This window comes from Passer montanus, unplaced genomic scaffold, assembly GCF_014805655.1.
Source record: "Passer montanus isolate IOZ18808 unplaced genomic scaffold, ASM1480565v1 scaffold31, whole genome shotgun sequence".
Classification (NCBI taxonomy): Eukaryota; Metazoa; Chordata; class Aves; order Passeriformes; family Passeridae; genus Passer; species Passer montanus.
Genome location: NW_024367819.1, coordinates 9656538 through 9676150, shown reverse-complemented (window position 1 = coordinate 9676150; position 19613 = coordinate 9656538). Strand labels below are relative to the sequence as shown.

The window sequence follows — 19613 nt, the reverse complement described above, 5'->3', positions numbered from 1 at the left end:
ATTTCTGTTCTCTATTTTGACCTTAAAGAGCTGTCATGCTAATGGATTATATGTTGATTTTTTTTCTAGTTTTTCCTGGATAATACTGTGATAGCTTTTCCCTCAGTTCTTAATTCATCAAATGCAAGTTTTCCTAATTCAAGTAATCAGACACGGTGGTGTATACAAAATAACTGTTTTTTCCTACCGGTAAGTTCATTTCACATTTCTTTGTTTTGTTTACAACAATTACGCTAAATTGACTGTTACCAGATCTGCTTGAAGTTAAACACCCACCCATTTTTGAGACTGCAATAAAAGCCTGAATTTTTTTTAGTCAGCTGCAACTGCATTTGAAGTAAGTGGGAAGTTAAATGAGATTAGTACTTCTGAAAATAGAGGTTTTAATGAATGTCAGGTTAAAAAAGCAGGAAACAGCATAATAATAAGGAAGCTTAATTCACCCATGCTAACACATTACAAGATATCAAGATAACACATAGCGTCTGCAAAACAGACTGTGTACTGAAGCCAGGTTAGTCTGCAGGCAGGTTTCCCATGGTAGGAATATTTTCATGTGGCTGACCTGAAAATATTCACCATTTTCATCAAGTGTGAAATTGTCACACTTCTGTCATTGCATGTTTTGGAAAAGCTGGTGTGAGAGGGATAGAAATAAAACTCTCATGTGCCACTATATAAACTGCTTAAGAGACCTGAACCAATCTGAAGAAGATGTCTCAGTGTGAACAAAAGCACAATGGCACATGGAAGAGGAGGGGGAAGGACACTGCTGCAAAAAAGTGGGACCTGTGTCCTAGAGAGCAGTGATTCTTGAAAGAATTACAAAAGACCTGCAGTTGAAAATATCAAGCCATATATTGTGTCAGAATAGGTCAGCTGGGTTTGGGTGAATAAGCGAGAGGAGAAGGGACTTCATTTCACCTCTATGGTGAAATAATGAGACCATTATCAAAATGGTGTGTCCTGATTTCAGGATTTTTAGCTTTTAAAGTATTAAACCAAATTCTTTCTTCTACATTTTTTTTAATAGATTGGCATTAAAAAATTATGTTAAAATTTCACTTCTGACATTAATAAATGAAAAATTTAAGTTAGCTAAAGATCTAAAAACTTCTAAAACATCTCTCAAATATGCATTGTATTCATCCCCAGACACTGCAAATATTTTAACTTGAAAAAGCTGTAAATTCCTTTTGAATTACCACTTTTAATTTTTTTTAATCTGGGATTAAAATTTTTCTCTCTTCATTCTGTAAGATATTGAGTACTTAGGCTGACAAATGTTTGTTTCCTTAAATTAAAAATGTGTTATTTTGAATCTGTGTGTTAGTTTTAAGCCTTTATTCATGTCAATAAACTTTTATGTGATTTATGATAGTAAACTTGACATCTATTGACTATGCCATCTAAAATGAGTACATAAGAGCTTTAGGAATTACTTTAGCCCCAATTGATTTAGGTTCATTTTGAAGCAAAGCAATTTATTTGCCTCCTTCTCTACCCCTCAGAATGACTTTTTTGATTACTGTAGCTTACTTTTTAAAAAGACTTAGCAAAGATTCCTCAGTAAATTATAGCAACATTTTTTTGTTTATTTTGCTATGATGCTTCTGTAGTTTGTGTGTAACAGAAGTTGATGTGTGTATCTGCTCCTGGGACAAAATACAGTCTGGTATCAGTGCTGCCACCTCCACATGTTAAATAAATAGAAGTTATAATAATGACATCTAAAATGTGTACTTTTGGAATATACTTTATTTGACTAGGAAAATTTTTTTACAAAATTACTTTGTCCTCAAGTTTTTTTCTATAGACATATGGAAGTAGAATTCCTTCATACTTCAGTAAATATCTTTATATCCACAGAACTGCAGGTCTTAAATTTTAAGAGAAGAGACCAAATGCATTGGGCTGGTTCCTAAGTGTGTACCACCCTGGTGCAAGACACCAGACCTGTAATCCCAGTAAGAAAGACACCCAGACTCCGTAAGGTATTGGTTAAAATACCTTAACTAGCTAGCACAATAAAGAAAAAGAGAATAGATGGAGTTACTCCCCTTTGGATGCTGAGGCTTGATTCATACAGCGTGAGGTGCAGATTCTGTCTGTCTGGAGAGGTTACCCAGCATTTTCCTCTTTTGAGCTGTTGGAGTATTTTCTTAAAAGGAAACATTTATATTCACTGCTTCAGCTGTCAGACAAAAGGGACCTCCATGAGAACTTGCTGTTGCACTGCTGGAACAAGCCAAGGCTACAGAGGGGGCATCACGTTGGTACCAAGCTGGAGCTTCCTGCAGGCTCCTGGGCTGTTGGCTGAGCTGGCTGAGGTTTTCCTGGGGCTGGGGGCTGCACTAAGCAGACCAGATGCCTGCACCTGCTCAGCTTCACTGCTCTGTGGATTGCCAAACTCTCCAGACCTGCTTGTTGCTAACTGAAACACTGCGCTGCAATGCAAAGTCTGCATTCTTAAATGTCTGGTGGTGCCACTGTTCTATAATACATCCACCCTTGTCTGACATTTTCAATCTATTCTATATATTCCTATGGAACACTGTCAGAGACTGTTCCACTTGAAAATTTCTGGGTCTTTGTCAAACAGTATTCAGTTGTGGGTTCACAACTGCCTCTCCTTGTTTCTTTTTGGAAAACTGATTTCAACACTAGAATGCCTTATTGACTCAAAAAAGGATGCTGCTATTTTTATGTAACCATGAAGTTGGAGTGTGACCTCCTCTGAAATGCAGCTATCAGAGAAGTTTTCTTTTTTGGTGATTCTGAACAATAGTTCTGTCTACTTCTTATTTCAACCAGATCTTCGAGCAAATTACAGTAGCAGCAAAGATTGAGATGGCAGATAAATTCTGTCTGATGGGTGCTGTGAAAATTATCCTTCTTAGTGATCCTCCAAAATTAGTATACAGTGATTCAGGTTCTGTCAGAAGTGCTGCCATCAACAAGTCAACAGTAGTCTGAAAATAGCATGACTAGAAATAGAATGCTTTGTAGTTTCAGAAAAGAAACTTCCTTGCAAGGTGCAGGACTGTAATTTTCAGGAAGCATTTCTGGCAAAGGGGTTGCATATTAAAGACTAAGATAATGATTCTAGAGATGATTCCTGTTTTAGCACTAATTTTGATGCTGTAATCAATTCCCAGGAATTGATTAGGAGAAAATATTTTTCCAGGAATTTAACTTCAACCATACATATCTTTATTGATATATATGACATAGGAAAGAAAAGGCACTTTTTTATTTAGCAATTGAATGTGTTCTTATACGGTTATTACTCCACAGGATTTGAGAGAAGGATTTTTTATATTTATATTATGCATAGGCCCTATTAATAGCTTTATATTTTTCCTATCCTAGCTGTTTATAAAATTGCATATCTGTGAGATTCATAACTGTGCACTGCATCAGTTCATTATAACAGCTGCAGATATAGGCAATGAAATTATTGCTTCAGGCCTTTAGACATTTTACCTTGACCCAAATGCTAGCAAGACATACAGGGTAATCCTGGGACTCAAGCATGAATGAAGATTTTACAGTGGAACAGGAGTAAATCTTATGTCAGTCTGCTGGCAACAGACTTCCACATTAGATTTCAACACCAGCAGTGGTATCCCACAAATGTACATGAGTAAATCAAAAGTGTCAAAGGGTGAAAATTAGGGAGCATAAATTTATTTTTATTGGCTGTCTATAAACCACAGTGTCCCAGATTGTGATAGATTGCACACTTCAGTGGTCAGTCAATAATTTGTTTTTTTAAGTAGCCTGAGCATTTTATTATGCATGATTTCCTACTCAAGAGCCAAATTCTAAATATTTTCCGTTTGATTTCTCTTTGCCAGTATTTTATATACAGCTGCATATTAGGGCTCATTTCCTGTTCTGTTTTCCTGAGGATAAATTATGAGTTGAAAATGGTAATAATGTTGATTGCATTGGTGGGCTACAATGTTATCCTTCTGCACACTCATGGGCCCATGCTGGATGACTACAGCAAATTTATGTATGCAATGGCACCTCTTAGAAGGTAGGTGGCTAACTCCAGTCTTTCTGAAGTTAAATACTACCCATGGTAGCTCTTACGTCATGGAACGTACTTGTTTGGCTGTGTAATCTGAGTCATAATGTAAAATCATTGTCCTGCTGCAGTTAATATTTGATTTAATGTCACACCTCAGAGCATTAGAATAAAAGAAGTCTTGACAAGGCATTTAAATCACACACTAAAAGAAACAGAGTATGGTTTAATTTGCATTTTTGTCACAAAGGACGTTACAAGAAGTCATCATCAAGTTTTTTAAGACCTCAGGCTGCACATCATTAAGGCTTTTAGAGTGTATTTGCTACAGGCTGAAGAAAATAAGCTTCCCCAGTACTAATACAAAGTCTGAAATGTTTACAAATTTAGTCTTAGTGATTGAAAAAATTAGTAGACCAACAGTTTGGATTTTTTTTTTCCTTAAGATACATTTGTATCTTAAGTTTTTAGTGTGACTGCTGAAATCTTTGTTACAGCTGATGATATATAGGACCAAAATTATGACTCCAGTTCTTGTTATTGCTGTGTAAAATAATTGTTGGACAGCTGTAATTTCTACCTCATTTTCAAAAACAGATTGTCTTCTGTATAGGCCAAGTGTATAACATGTGCCATACCAGAAAATTTGGATATTCATAGTGTAGTTTCAATACCATTTTTCCTATGCTGTAACAATCATGGAAAAGGATCTCAATTGAAAAATAGCTTTAAAAAAAAGTGTAGGTTCTTTTTGCACTTAAATCTAAAGATTAAGTGAACAAACCCAAGTCTTTGTTTCCATTTTATTAACGGAAAGAGTGTGTGTGTGATGGTATGGAGAACCAGGAGACGGGTTAGATTGAGCTTGTGCTTCTGGCAGCTTTGATTTTGTCAGTCAAGCTCTGTGTCTGTTGGTATTTTCCTTCCTAAATGTCTTACCAAGGTTCTTGTTTCAGTGACATAAGTAGGAGAGTTCTACTGTGAACTTACTTCCATTGCCTTTAGTGACTTTTGCCAAAGCAGAGTTTTTAATAAACTCTGTACAAGATCTAGTTTGTGCCTTCTCAGGTGAAAAGGTATGTTGGGAGTTAGGTGCTTTAATTTCTGTTTCTTCATATTCATTGGATATTGTCAATCTCTCCACAATGGAAATAGTGTTATTGCATTAAAAATCTATTTTTATTCTGCTTGTATAGAATAAGCCACAAATGCTCTCCATTTGCAAGTAAAAAAGGATATTATTTTTCCTAAATCCTCATCTTATCGTTGGACTGCAAAATGTAGGCACATTTGCAGGGAATGTAGTAGAGGCAATTAAAGCTACATAATATAAATAATGATATTTCATCAAATAATAGATCATATCATATTTAAATGTTCTTAGTTTATGTACCAAAAAGTAGGACATATAAACTGTGGTCTTATTTTTGTGCTTGAATTAATATTGGTTTAACTTTTGAGCAACCTGCTTTACTTAAATTTTTATTTTATAGGCCAGGAATACTGAAGGACCTGAAGACAATGGGCTCAATTTCCTTGTTCATATTCTTCATCACATTACTGGTTTTGGGTAGACAGGTAAGACACACACTTCTCTTCACCTGCACCAGTGGACACAATGGCAGCTGCCATGTGCAGCCTGTCACCTTCTCAAAGAAACACCTTTGTCCTGTTCTTTCCCATACCCTTGCAAAGGAGTGTCAGGAGCATCTATAATGTTATTTTCTTTCTTGCCTTCCAATACACCCTTTAAACCCACCAATAACTATCACTGACACTATGCTGATAGTGTACTGTGACTATTCCTTGTCATTCTGACCAATACTGGCTTGTAGCTTCCCAGTTTGCTCCCATCTGTCTGCATCCATCTGCTGCCTCCCTGGTTGCTTAATTGCAAGCTATTTTCTTCACAGTTGTTACAATTTGGTGCAGACACAGAAACAATACAGCATGCACACAGAAGTGTGCCACATGCTGAGGCCATGGTTGCACTAAAACTGTGACCCAACAGGAAACTATTCTTTTTATGACCCAGTTGTGCTTTTCCAGAACAAATGTGATGTCAATGGTCTTACCCTGTACTAAGCTGAGGGAAGATGCAAGGGCAGTTCTTTCTGTAAATCCTCAGGCTCCTACAGGATTCATGGCTAAAAGATGGAATTCTAGCCCACTGTGCCAGAACAATGCAGTGGACAAGACAGGGCTCTGAAATGGAAGAGGCAATCCATGTGAGATCTCATGAACAGCCCGAGCCTTCACAGACTGCAGCCTTGAAAGGACTTTATCCCAGACTGTCCTTAAATCATTCATGTACATTACAACTCCTCAAAAGTTAATGACTGTCATTTAAATTGCCATGAAGGCCCTGCAGTTTACTACATAAAAACTTCTTCTCTGGCAGTTTGTGCAGTATTTGCTGTAGTGGGAAACATCCTTCTTGATTTAGAAATAACATTCTTCATCTGCCTTGTCACCAGCAGCACATTGGAGTTTGTTCATTTGATGGTGGTGACAGAGTGGGTCTAGAGCGCAGCTACTTTCCCTCAGAAAGAGGGACAAGTTCTTCATCCCATCAGTGGAGAATCTTTAGTCCCTGTCAACCCAAGTTTCAGATGGAGGCAGAGGGTGCAATACCAAGAATAAAGGAGAGAAGGAATGTCATCTTCACTGGGAAAGGAAAAATTTCTTTGTGGGTTCAGTCACATCAACAAGAAAGTTTGTTCTGCACACAACTACAGGTGTTCTCTGTCACACCAACTAAGAAATGATTGCATAATGGAAAAGGTCTTCATCTTCATTTTCAGAGCTGCAGGTTTACAGGTGTTCTCTGTCACACCAACTAAGAAATGATTGCATAATGGAAAAGGTCTTCATTTTCAGAGCTGCAGGTCCAGGAACCTTGTCATGATAGAATTTACTTGTAACTCTTCAGTCTTTTGCCTTTGATTTTTCTAACTTATTCTCCCTTAAAGAAGGAGAAAAATGCTTCTGCATTTTCAAATTATCTCAATCAAAATCTAAATATTACTAGAAAATGTTATGAACTAATTTTAATACATCTGGCATTTAAAGTTACTGTTGGTGATATTGATTGGTAGCAAATGCTTGGAAAAAGAATAGGGGAGGAAATCAACCTGCATAGAGTGACCTTTTCATGGACATATACTTCCCACCTTTTGCCAGTTATTATTTCTGTGGCTGTGTTTAATAGCTATTGGCTTTTCTACTTTCTGTGTCACTGTCTGATCCTATTTTTATCCATTTTATCTTCCTGGTGTTCCCAACACTGATAATGAATTTTACAGTTTGATAAAAATTCATGTGACAGTGTCTGTCTTTCTGTTTTCAAACTTCCTCTTTACTACTGTTATTGAGTGGCACTTGCAGGATGCTGTTGAGCTGTCTTGGCAGTGTCAAGAAAGTCAAATTCTTCCTTACCTTTCTTCCACAGAGGGTAATATGCAAGTAATTTCTCTGTTATTGCATTTTCTGCAGATAATACATATTTTTTCTTCTTTTGATACCTGATTATTGTAAAAATGCTAAAGATAATAGCTACTGATGAAAAGGATGGTCTTACTATTTCCCTTCAGCTGCCTTTGGTGCTCCTCTGTCTCCAGGATGAGTACCAAAAACGTTCATCCAAACAAAAAGTGGGTGCTGTCTTGCAAACCTAGCTCGGTGAACATGGTCACCACTGGTCATAGAGATGCCTCTCCTGAATCAAAAGCAGAGGCAGGGGATCAGAGCCTCTGGTTCTGTGGGGATGATGAGAGGAAGAGTTAGTATATCATTACATGGTTTATGAGCCTGCTTAATTCCTTTAGCTGCACAGCTAGCATCACTGCTGGAAGAAGCAGACCTTCCTTCAGCTGCTTATTCTTATCCTTTTGTCTCCTCATTTGTACTGGCCCAGCTCACTGTGTAGATGTATAGTGGATTGAAATAAGGAAATAGTCAGGATTAAAAATTAACCCGGCAGAAATGGCTGGGCTTGAGCCAGATCTATTTTCAAGATTTATGGCATAGCCACAGCAGTGTTTGTGCCAGAAATGGGGGTGAAGAGACAAAAGCGAGGTGGAAAAAGCAGAATTGGTTTATTCTGATGGCCTTCCAGCAAAGGTGACAACCATTTCCTGACACTGAAATGAAGTGACTCATTTCACCCTGCTTAGAGTTACCTGATAAAGGGCTGGCAACAGGCAGACAATGTGTTGAGAATGGTGATTCTTCCACCCTTCCCAGAAGAATCCAGATTGATGTGGGCTTGACTGTCTAAGAAGTGTGCTCACATTTAAACACTGTTGAGCACTAAATCTCTCTTATGTTCTGCTTTGAATCCAGTATTGACATAGCCTGTGAATTCCTTTCTCAACAGCACCTAAAATGTTATGTGTCCCATTCCTCTGTAGGCTGGCTGTATAGTTTTTCCATGATTGATTATATTGTAGTTATCCACACTGAATTTCATTGGTAGTTTTATTGCTGAAGTGCGTGTGTCAGCTTACCAGAGCTGTAAAACTTATTTCTTTGTTGTCTCTGTTCTGTTTTTTAGTGAGCTTTTATTTTGTGAAGGAATTCTTCTCTTTTTGAAAAAAGTAGTGTCTTCAAGAGCTTCTTCTGAAAGAATTCAATGAAAACTTATTTCACTGCTAGTCACATGACCATTTACTTCTTTGCAGTAGATGGAGGCATGTTTAGAGAAGTATGTCAACTCATACACTTGTATCAGCATTAGCCAGTATGTCTAAATAGCTCTTTTCCATAGCATTTGCTGGTTTTTTTTACAAAGTACCTTGCTCTATTGTTCCTGCTTCTTTTCCAAAGACTTGCCTTTGTCAGCCTTTGTCATGTCTTGACTGATCAGGATAATTTTTGTATCATAGTAACAAACAAAAAAACCACCACCACCACCACAATTCAAAGTAAGTTAGTGCTCTTCTCTTTTTGAAATATGATATGCTGACTTTTCTAATTTCAAAGCAAATTGTACAATTCTGATTTTTCTTTTCTGATCTCTGAGTTCTCTTTGCCCTTTTTTGGAGCAGCCTAAATTTAATTCAGTAAAGAGTAAGGTAGTAAATAAATTATCTTTTTTATACTAGCTTTTAAAGAAGAAACGTATTTTTGAAATCTTCACTTAGCTACCACCTTTTCACTACAAAGTTGATACAATGTATGCATGTCTAATTTTAGCAGGCATCCGTGTTAGTTTTGTCAATTTATGCCAAGAATTTTGACATCCCAGGGTTTTACTGGATTTTTTCTTAATGAATACCATTTATGGCATTTGAATTTACTATCTATGTGTATTTATATTTTATATTTACCAAATTCTTGGATGTATAAATATCTAACACACATATATATAAAATACATTCTAAAAAAGTAACTGCATGTATTTTGCATCATGTGGACAGTTCTGAAAAAAGTCCCTATTCATGATGTCAAGCTTTATAGGACTGATAATTGCCATTTAATATAGGCACAATGACAAGACAACAATAAAATCCTATTTCTGAATTCCTGCAGAATTCTGTTCCCAGGTTCTCTGTACTTTATGATTTTCTGTACAAGTATTTAAGTCTCTGACAACTCTTCTTTTGCTTATAATTTGCAAATATCCTTTAGTAACATATAGTTATTTAAAATATTCAGCTTGTTTGTTTGTCATTCAAAGTCCAGATTTCTGAGATGCAGCAATGATCCATTCTAAGATGTCAAGACCCCTTTTACTTTCAGAAGAATGTCACCTTTGAGTCAGAATAGCTAGAATATGTCTTTTGCAGTGCATTTCAGGTTTGCATTCTGTCCTTGGTAGTATTGGTATCAGCACAAAGAGAGTATGTCAACAGTGATTTCATGTGATGGATGTTCTCTTTCAGTTTTGTAATTAAATATTTAAATAATACCTGGTCCTTATCAACCAATTCAAAGGAAACCTGAGTATATTTCTCTCTATGCATTTAAGTGGAGGAATAATTTTCCTGTTACTGTTTTTTCATCCTGCAAGTATTTGGCAGATACAGTTTTGCTTCATCAGTTTTTTTCTTTCATTGCCTTTTAAAAGCATGCCAAATCATTTTAATTCCATCTAATTTCAACTTTCTACTCTTATCTTTGGCTGTGATCTCAATAGAATACCTATGAATCATTTTGAGCTGTGACAGCCACTGTCCAGTCAGAAGGACTACTCTCATTTTTTATGTCAATGCTTACGGACTGCTAATACCAGTAGTAGCACTTTGAAGTTTTTCTATAATAAGATTGCCATCATAATCATATTCTCCTGGTTAATAACAGGTTAATAATAGTCTTCACTGAGATTGCCTGTTAGTGTTAAACCATTCAGACTACGTTGAAATAGCTCTTGATTTTTATCAGGTCAAATGAAATAGGCCAAGAGAAGGAGGCTTTACTGTGGAAATAATGCCATAGAATTCATGACAACACCTTGGCAATACTGAAAGGAAGTGGAGAGAGCTCCACAAAAGTGCAGTATTATTAATTTTCCACCACCTTTCTAGTGAAATTGGATCTCCATACTGATCCAATTTCACTAGAAAACATACTGATACTCCAAGGATGTTGCATATTTTCATATAGTTCCAGGTATTGTTGTTGTGGTTACTGGAAAGCTACTGGGACAAAAAAGAAAAGCAGGATAAGGTATTACAGAAAGGAGTGCAAAACCAACCAACCAACCAAAAAAAAGCACAACTACCAAAACCAAAACTCAACTGAGTTGGCCTAACTGACTGGGCCATTTTTGATAGTCTAATCATGATTTTATATACTAAATGTATATTATATCAATAGGCTGTTTTCTTTTTGCCAGGCTGGTGGCATAGTGTAAGTTCCAGTTAGTAAAAGTTAGGGTCTTCCTGAAATGCCCATTATTGTAAGTGAAATTCTGCAGAATAATATAAAGTTACAAAACTGTAAATTGTTTCCATTGCAGTGTTTGATTTCTGAAATTAATTTCTACTCAAGTTTAAGAGTAGATAAAGAAATCTTCCATTGTTTAAGACACTTGCAACTTTTATTACTTTCTCCTGGGCCTTTTTGTTGGATTTGATAAAATGTATGTCAGAGTGTATGCTTGGGGTTTGACTTCTGTGGGACCAGGAATTATATTTGAGTAATAGCATTGTAGGGGTTGTGTACTGTGCTTATTTTGTCTCTTAAACCTGTACTCCAGCAGGACAAGATGCCTATTGTTTCTTTACTTCTGTGTCCTCTTGTAACAGAATGAATATTACTGTAGGTTAGACTTCCTGTGGAAGAACAAGTTCAAAAAAGAGCGGGAGGAGATTGAAACCATGGAGAACCTAAATCGGGTGCTTCTGGAGAATGTGCTTCCAGCCCACGTAGCTGAACACTTCTTGGCAAGAAACCTGAAGAATGAGGTCAGCTGTCTCTGTATATCCTCTACTCTGTAAGAAAGCAGTGTACCCTGGAAATACCACTTAATGCTGTTTTGAACAGTAGGTCATTACAGCGAAAATATAAGTTTACAGACACTTTCATTTCCTCTTTCCTTCCTGTAAGGTTTGCTTTACAGCACTGAATGCACCATAATACCCTGAAATAAAAAGGTGAAATTTTCCTAAGTGGCAATGCACTTTGCCTATTGAACGATGGTAAAAATAGGTGAGGAGGAGGAAGAACAGAATGGCTGAATCAACATGGGTTTAATTTTAAATCATATGCATTCAGATGCTTTTTCCTCCATGATCAGAGTGGAGTTGCAACCGGGTTCTGAACTTTCTTTTGTTCACTGGAGAGCTTGTTTATTGGAGTGAAAATTAACCTTTTCTCCGAAACAGTGGGTATGTTAATTCTGGAAAGATGTTCTGAACACTGAATTACCTGTTTATTCGCTGCTTAATGGACCTAATCCAAGCACCAGAAAAGTCACCCAAAAGATCCATCTTTACTTTTCTGGAAATTAGATCTGCTCCTAATATTCCTTTACAGTAATAAAGAAAAAAAATATATAAATCCATTTAGAGAGAGTAACAGCTATAGAGTTCTTAAATGTAAGATTTTTAATTACTTGTGCTTGCCAAATAATTGTTTCAAAAATGACAAAAGAGGGCAGATTTAGGGATTCATATTTGATCTCCTGAGCTGAAAAGGACATCTTCCTTTTCACTGTGGTTTGCATTAAGCAGTACTAATCAGAACTGCATTTCAATACTTTAGTATTCCCTGCAAATATTCATTTGGTAGCTTACAAAAATTGCTGTGGGGTTCCTTTGAATGCAGTGAAGATTTTGGCTGGAAGCCAAGTTGACTCAGCTCCAGTTCTCAGTTAAAGCATTAAACACAGCAAACCATCAGGAGATTGCTTTCTTGATTATGTGCTACTCCACCTCAGCTCCCCAGCAGAGCAGCACCATCTGCTTACCTTTGTATCAGCTACCAGATTTATCTTGTCACCCCTCAAGATGTTTAGGTTGGAATGAGTTTACTTAATTTAATGAGGCACAGAAACTGTAATGTGCTGAGCTCCCCAACTCATCATGTCAGGTGAAAATGATTTGACATTATTTTAATGACATCCATTGAAAAAACCCAAAAAACCAACCTCAAGTTGTTCCTGGTTTTCTTTCTTTCAACAGTTTTCAATAGAAGGCCCTTTCAAATCTCTGGAAGTATTCAGGAATATAAGTATCTGTCATGTCTTTAGATTTGTCTCAATATCAGCAATGTTCTGTATGTAGATACAGATGTTAGGGCAGATTAGGCCTTTGTTTTCCCTGTGTGGATACCTGAGTCAACAGATACGACACTGAAATTTGTCCACATTTTCCTTAGCTGCAAACATTCAAGTTAGTATAGTTAGATGTGTGTTCTTTTCTGTTTAAAACAGATTCTGAGATTAAGAAAATGGATGAATATTCTATTTCAAAATACTACTTCCCTTAGTATTTTATGCATGCAGCTCTATATAGAGAAAAGGGAAAACAAAGTGTGCTGCTGAAAAACAGGCAGAAGAAATGAAAAGGGAAAAAGTGTGTGGATGAATGCTAACTGGGAGCAGTTGGACTGTAGTTTCAAATGAGCAACAAAGTTCTTTTTATAACAAGATACATATATTGACTAATGTTAATACACCAAAAGCAAAGCTCCTTCAGAGTAAATAATAAAGGTTTGTTTGCTTTAACCAGAACCTCTGGAGCTGGGTTCTGCTTATAGTCTGCATTCTGGATACAAGACAGGTTATTTTTCAATTGAAAGACAGACTCAAATCTAAAATGAAAAGCAGGAAACAGGGCCAGGATTAAATATATCTGCACCTGGCTTTTGCAGCTTTCTCCTTAATGCTTTTATCCTTCAGTTTCCCTATTAGTAAAAAGTGCTTGGGAGCTTTTGTGCTGCAAGCTAACTGGCAAGCCCATCACTGAGCAGGAGGAAATGTGCTTTATTAGCTACAGGATGGAGCTAGCACCTTACTTAGAGCAAAAATTCTGCCCCAGAGAAGCTGACCGCCATACTCTTCCAAGGGATAGAATTGGACTGGTTTGCCTTCTCTAAGCCAAGGAGATTTTCAGGCACTGGAGATGAGGGGACAATAAAAGGAACATACTTGCAGAATTTCTGATGTTATTAAAGAGAAAAAAGAAAAGGATTGAATACAAAAGACAGGATGATTTTATTTTTGTTAAAATAAGAAAAGCTGTTCCTTCCTAGAATAGTATTGCACTTAATTTTCTGACTACACATTTTGGAGAGTACTGTTTCAAGAGAAGAATTCTCAGGAAAATTAAGGCACTCAATTGTAACATCCTTTATTAATATGATCAAAATAACCTAGATGGGGATGACTCCTTGAAATTCTCTGAAATTTATTGTGATAGTCACAATTGGTACTTATCTGGTTATAAATAGTGACACTTGTTGCTTCCATGATGGTGCTATGTTATTGAGCATTCATTAGTGGAGATGGATATTGCCACTATTAGAGAGGAAGGAGGACAAATGGGTTGCTATAATTGAAATGAAGTTACAGGGAAGATGACCTGAGGAAATTGAAGTAAAGCTGGGTTAACCACAGAATGTAGTCTCTGTACCTTGTTAAGGAAATACCCCATCTGACCATCCAGGAGCCACTCTGGCAGTCAGACCTTCCCCGACAAGGGACCGAATTCCTTTCACAGTGGGCAATTGCTCCAGTGAGCCAACAGGTGCCCTGCTTGACTCCCCACACACCACACACTCACATTCAGACCAGATTTCCTTACTGGCTTGACCCTTGGGTTTCCCACAGCAGAGTCTCAAAAATCTGGATTTAATCATGGTGTGACAAGAGAATAACAGCTGGAGCTGGGAATCAATATATTCCATCCCTACAGCATACAGTTGTGGTGGAGCTTCAGCAATGCTATGGGCATAAAATCCCTAGAAAATACAACAGGCACAAAAATCTAGGAATAAAAAATTTATGTCCCCCAGCTGCATGTGTTCTTTCCTGTCCATCATTATTTTCATGTGTGCTCAGAAACTTCCCTCACGCCTGTAATGGGATGAAGGAGTCAGCAGTTTTCCCATAGCTCTGTTATTTTTCAGTTATATATCAGCTGTAAAGATCCACTGTGTCTGTGCACATCTGTGTACAGGCATACCACATTCTTCCAAAAGGACACACTGACTGTCAAATTGCAAAACCCAAGCTTTGCTAAGTAAAAAGGGAAATATTATCTTATGCTTCTTGAACTCACTGAATAAATCCTTTTCATGTGAGTATTGAAATCACTTTTTACTCAAATAATAACTTGAAGGTAGTTTTACATTAAAGTAGATAGCAGCCTCATTTATACCTTTGTGTATAGATGCTATTTCTTTTTTTAGTGTTAGTTTAATAAATTTTCTTTCTTTCTTTATATCTTTTTTTGGGGGACGTGAATGTGTCCTGAAAGAAGAGATAAGTCTAATGTTCAAAGGCAGTGGAGAGGAAACTGAAGGGGGTAGTGGGAGGTGGTCATTTTTAGCACCAGAATCTTTCTGTGGAGTAGAGATGCTCTCATTTCAGTGATCACAGAAGGTAGTGCCATAGTAAGTTTAGGTTCAGATGACTTCTTTCTTTTTGGTCCAGATCCTTGTTTTGCAAAAGAAAGGATAATTTGGATTTTTGCAAAAAAAAAAAAAGGGTAATTATTTTGTCCTCTTAGGCATATTGTCATTTTAGGTTAGGAACTATCAATCAGGGTCATATTCCATTATGCATTTGTAGTACATTGAGTTTGTGATTTTGGTTCAGTTTTTTAGTTAGTACAATAACAAACAGCTAATAATAAATTGGATATTGTTTTACAAAATACATTTTCAGTCATGCAAACCAGACTAAATTCTCTTCATAAGAAATCTCAGAGATGGGCCCTATCTAATAAATTAGTGAACATTTTGCTTGCACAAAGTTAATGTTCAGGAAGAAAAAAAATCATTACAATATTTTCAGCTTTATATGTTAAGTCTCTTTTATGAATAGGTTTATGCATTGTTTACAATTAATAAATGCAGCTAAATGCAAAAAACATCCAACCTCCATCTTAAGGCATTCCAACTACTGCAGCACCTCTGTTTTTAGATCCTGGATACTGCACATTAATAAGTAAACTTATTTACAGCTGGGTATGATAATTTCTTTTTCTTTATACTGTTTTCTTTTGGACAGGATCTGTATCACCAGTCATATGACTGCGTCTGTGTCATGTTTGCCTCTGTTCCGGATTTCAAGGAATTTTACACAGAATCTGATGTAAATAAGGAAGGGTTGGAATGTCTCAGGCTGCTAAATGAGATCATTGCGGACTTTGATGATGTATGTACCTACAACAGGGATGGTTTCAATCTTACTGACTCACGATATGCAACAGTCAGAAAGCATACTTGAAGGGGAGAGTGGAAGAGCTGTCAGAAAATACTTACAGGGACTATTAAAGGGAAAAGAGATTTATGTGGGATAAATCAGATATTGATCTGACATCATATTCAATTGCTTTTGATTTGCTATAGTGAGAATCATATGAGTATATATATTTTTTTTGCCTGTTAGGTGCAGCTCTTGAAACAGTTACATTACCTGCCATGTATTAATCACAGGTTCTAAATATGAATGTCTAAAGTCAGGTATAACTTTGCGTTATACCTGATCTGCACTGATGATTTGATACACAAGCAAATCAAAGGATTGTAAAAGTTGTAATGTTCCATTCTCTGAAGTCAGAAGCAAGTTGAGAGTATGACTACAGATGAATTGGGAAAAGGCATCTATTAAGCCTCACTGAGAACAGTATTTCTCTACAGGGAAGCTATTAGTGATGAAAATACCAGTAAAAGGTATTAAAATCATGACTCAGAGAGCACAGTCTGAATTTGTGTATCTGCAGCAGTAGAGGGTATTTTAGCAGCAAACCCATTTGGAGAGCATTGGATGCCCAATGTCCAAAACAAACTGGCTTATATGAACTAAAATCTTTGGATTTTAGTCCTATTGACATGGAGTATTCCACTAGCATGGAATAGATGCTTACTTTTAGAAAGCTGCATAAAGCTTAAGTGTTGGCTGGCATGGTGATCCAGTTCCAATATCACGTAAGTGCGAAGTGTACTGACTTTTAAAAGCTGTATGCAAAATAAGATGGATTTTATTCTCACAACTATAAATTTCATCTCTTTATAGTAAAAAGGTGTTTTAGAAGACAGAAATTCCCTTTCCTTGGAGCTCTGTAGCCATTGTTTTGTCCATCCTTAAGTCCTTCATCCTGTATATATTCATGAAGCCATCTGAGGTCCATACAGAAACTGTTCTGACTTGATTCTCTGATTGGTGTTAAGAGTAACAGAGCTGCTGATCTGAATAATGAATGACTGTCATTGTTTTACAGTTATTGTCAAAACCAAAGTTCAGTGGAGTTGAAAAGATAAAGACCATTGGAAGCACTTACATGGCAGCAACAGGACTCAGTGCTACACCCAACCAAGAACAGTGTCAGGTACAGGAAAACATATTTCTGCTTAATAAAAAGCATATTCAAGTGAAGGTTAAAATTTTGTTCATTAAGCTGCATGTTATGTATAATAATGTGGCCTAGTTTTTTTCTTATTAGCATAGATTGTATTGTACTGGACAAGTATATACTTTAGTAGTCTCTGTGAATTTTTCTTCACATTGCAGCTTGAAAATGCCACCTCTGTATTTGCTAAAACAGGCCTTCTACTCTACAGTACAGCACTTTATTCCTTTATGCTGCATCAGGACTGGATTTACAGAGCATGCAAAAGATTGCAAGAACTAAAGTTTTCCATTGTGAGCTGGGAGGGATGATTTGCCTTACTAACTATACACTCTTAGAACACTCAGACTCAGCATTGAGAATATGTTGCTTTGTTTCTAGTTTACTTAATATGGTAGGATTGGGAACTGCAGTCATTGGAAATCCAGATCAGAGAAGTAATTCATAACTTATTCAAAAACCTTGCTTCTGACATGATCTTTAGAGTACTACAGGTTAGCAACAGAAACACAGCAATTAAGAATCAACACAGTCTCTGCTAAGGATTAATGTGCTCTTACCAAACTTCTAAACACAAGCAATTACCACATGAACTATAGACCCTAAGATCCTGAGGACAAAGAATTATTTTAAATTAGCTCTGACATTTAATGCAGGGAGGTAAAGGAGGTGAAGAAAATGCAGAACTGCAGACTGAAGATGTGAAGACATAGAGAGCTCTCAATCACAACTAAAACTAGTGTATGCAGAGGAAAAATTTATCATTTGAGTTATTTCCACAATCAGGAGATCTACCTTTTAGCATTGCTTTGGTGATTTAGTTCACATTCTCAAAAGAAACCCACTAGAACTCATCAGCCTTCATTCCAGATTCCCAAAGATGCACAGATCCTGCAGTACCTAGTGTGGCAATGACTGACTGCTAGACATACTGCTGGGAACCACCCCCAGCTTAAAATAAGCATCTAAGGAAGACTAAGTGCCTAAGGAAGGGGTCTGAATATATCAGCTGAACAGGAAACCATCTGTTTTAGCTAGGAGTGAACTCCAAAGGAAACAGGCTTCATTTATCTAAACAGCTGCTCCAGCAAGCACCACTACTGTCCCACCCTAGGCTGATGCACGCACTCCATGAATCATCTCTGAAGTTGTCATCTGTCCATCTCTTCTGTCCCTTTATCTCAAGAAATAGGGAAGATTAAGTAATTTCTCATAGAGATCAGTGAGTCCATGTCTTATGAAATCAATCCCCTGTCAGGATCCTACCTTGGGCTGTGGGACACCAAAATCAATTTTCTCCTCGGCCTGAAAGGACTCAAAACAGCCCTTAAAATAAGGTTACTTTGTTATGTATGAGGAGAGATTAAGTCTACAGCCTTGATAAGTGGTATAAGCTCTATAAATAAAAGTGCAGAGTGCAGTTGCCCTCTTCCTCTTGTGTTTTAGTCATTTTCAGGTCTGTTAAATGTTCTCACATGTACTTGCTTATCTGCAAGATGAGATCAGTGCAAGAATTTTTAAAATTGTGAATTTCACTTGATCTTAAGCATTTTTTAAGGGTGCTGAGCTGTGCAACACTGAAAGGAAAGAATCTCTGTGGGACTGTCCACAAGCATTATTTATTATTAAAGGAAATGCAATAGAAGCAGACACTTAAAGAAAATTAACCAACAAATTCTAGGCACACATAGATATTGAGTGCCTGTGGGATTAGACAGCAGCTAATCAGTCACTTGACAATCAAAATGTTAGATTAGGCATGGTTTGGATCTATCACCTCTAGACTGCCTGGTTGTACACAAGTGAATTGCATCCTGTCTCTCGGCCATTGTTTGATCTGACTTAATATTTGATGCTGGACAGGGTGCCACCTTCTACATTACTTCTCTGCATCTGCCTGCAGAGGACATCCCTAAGGGCTTACGTGTCTTCAGTGTTCAGCATATTTTGGTTGTATTCTCACAGCAATCAAGGCTCACAAGAATGATTTTACACTGTTTGTCTTTTGAATTCAGGAACCTGAACGACAGTATATGCACATAGGAACCATGGTGGAGTTTGCATTTGCCTTGGTGGCAAAACTGGATGTCATAAACAAGCATTCATTCAATGACTTCAAGTTACGAGTAGGTGAGTATCACAGGATTCTTAGGAGAGCATCATGGACAAGGGGGAGAATTAAAGTAGTAGCAGAACTGACCAAAAGGGCCACGATAGTAAACAGCACCATCTTTACCCTGTTTAAAAGCAGCCTACATGGTATTGCCCATCACCTCCTAGAGTGTTTCAGGGCTGGACTTGGAAAAGGGCAATATTCCTATTTAAGAAATGGTTGAAAAAAATGTATTCACGTGGCTCTGAATGGTAACTCTATAAAAATTATTGTAGAGGTTATAAGCCATACATTTTTGGAAGTTTACAAATACCAAAAGAATACACAAGAAAACTCTAGAATGGGCTTTGTAAAACTATATAAATGGCTTTTCAGAGGACAAGAGCTATAAGGAGTCAGTGAGGCTGGAGTTTGAAATATTTTACATGTACTAAATTCAAGC

General features: G+C 37.0%; 1 protein-coding gene across 1 annotated transcript in view; it reads left to right on the top strand.

The window, feature by feature from the left end:
- The window catches only part of ADCY2 (adenylate cyclase 2), a 209009-nt gene that overhangs the window by 181970 nt on the left and 7426 nt on the right, over positions 1-19613 (top strand). Inside the window, exons 17-23 of the mRNA XM_039714799.1 lie at positions 70-189; positions 3861-4045; positions 5530-5614; positions 11287-11445; positions 15717-15863; positions 16930-17037; positions 19074-19188. Coding sequence (XP_039570733.1) covers positions 70-189; positions 3861-4045; positions 5530-5614; positions 11287-11445; positions 15717-15863; positions 16930-17037; positions 19074-19188 — 919 coding nt within the window. The remainder of the gene's footprint in view (positions 1-69; positions 190-3860; positions 4046-5529; positions 5615-11286; positions 11446-15716; positions 15864-16929; positions 17038-19073; positions 19189-19613) is intronic.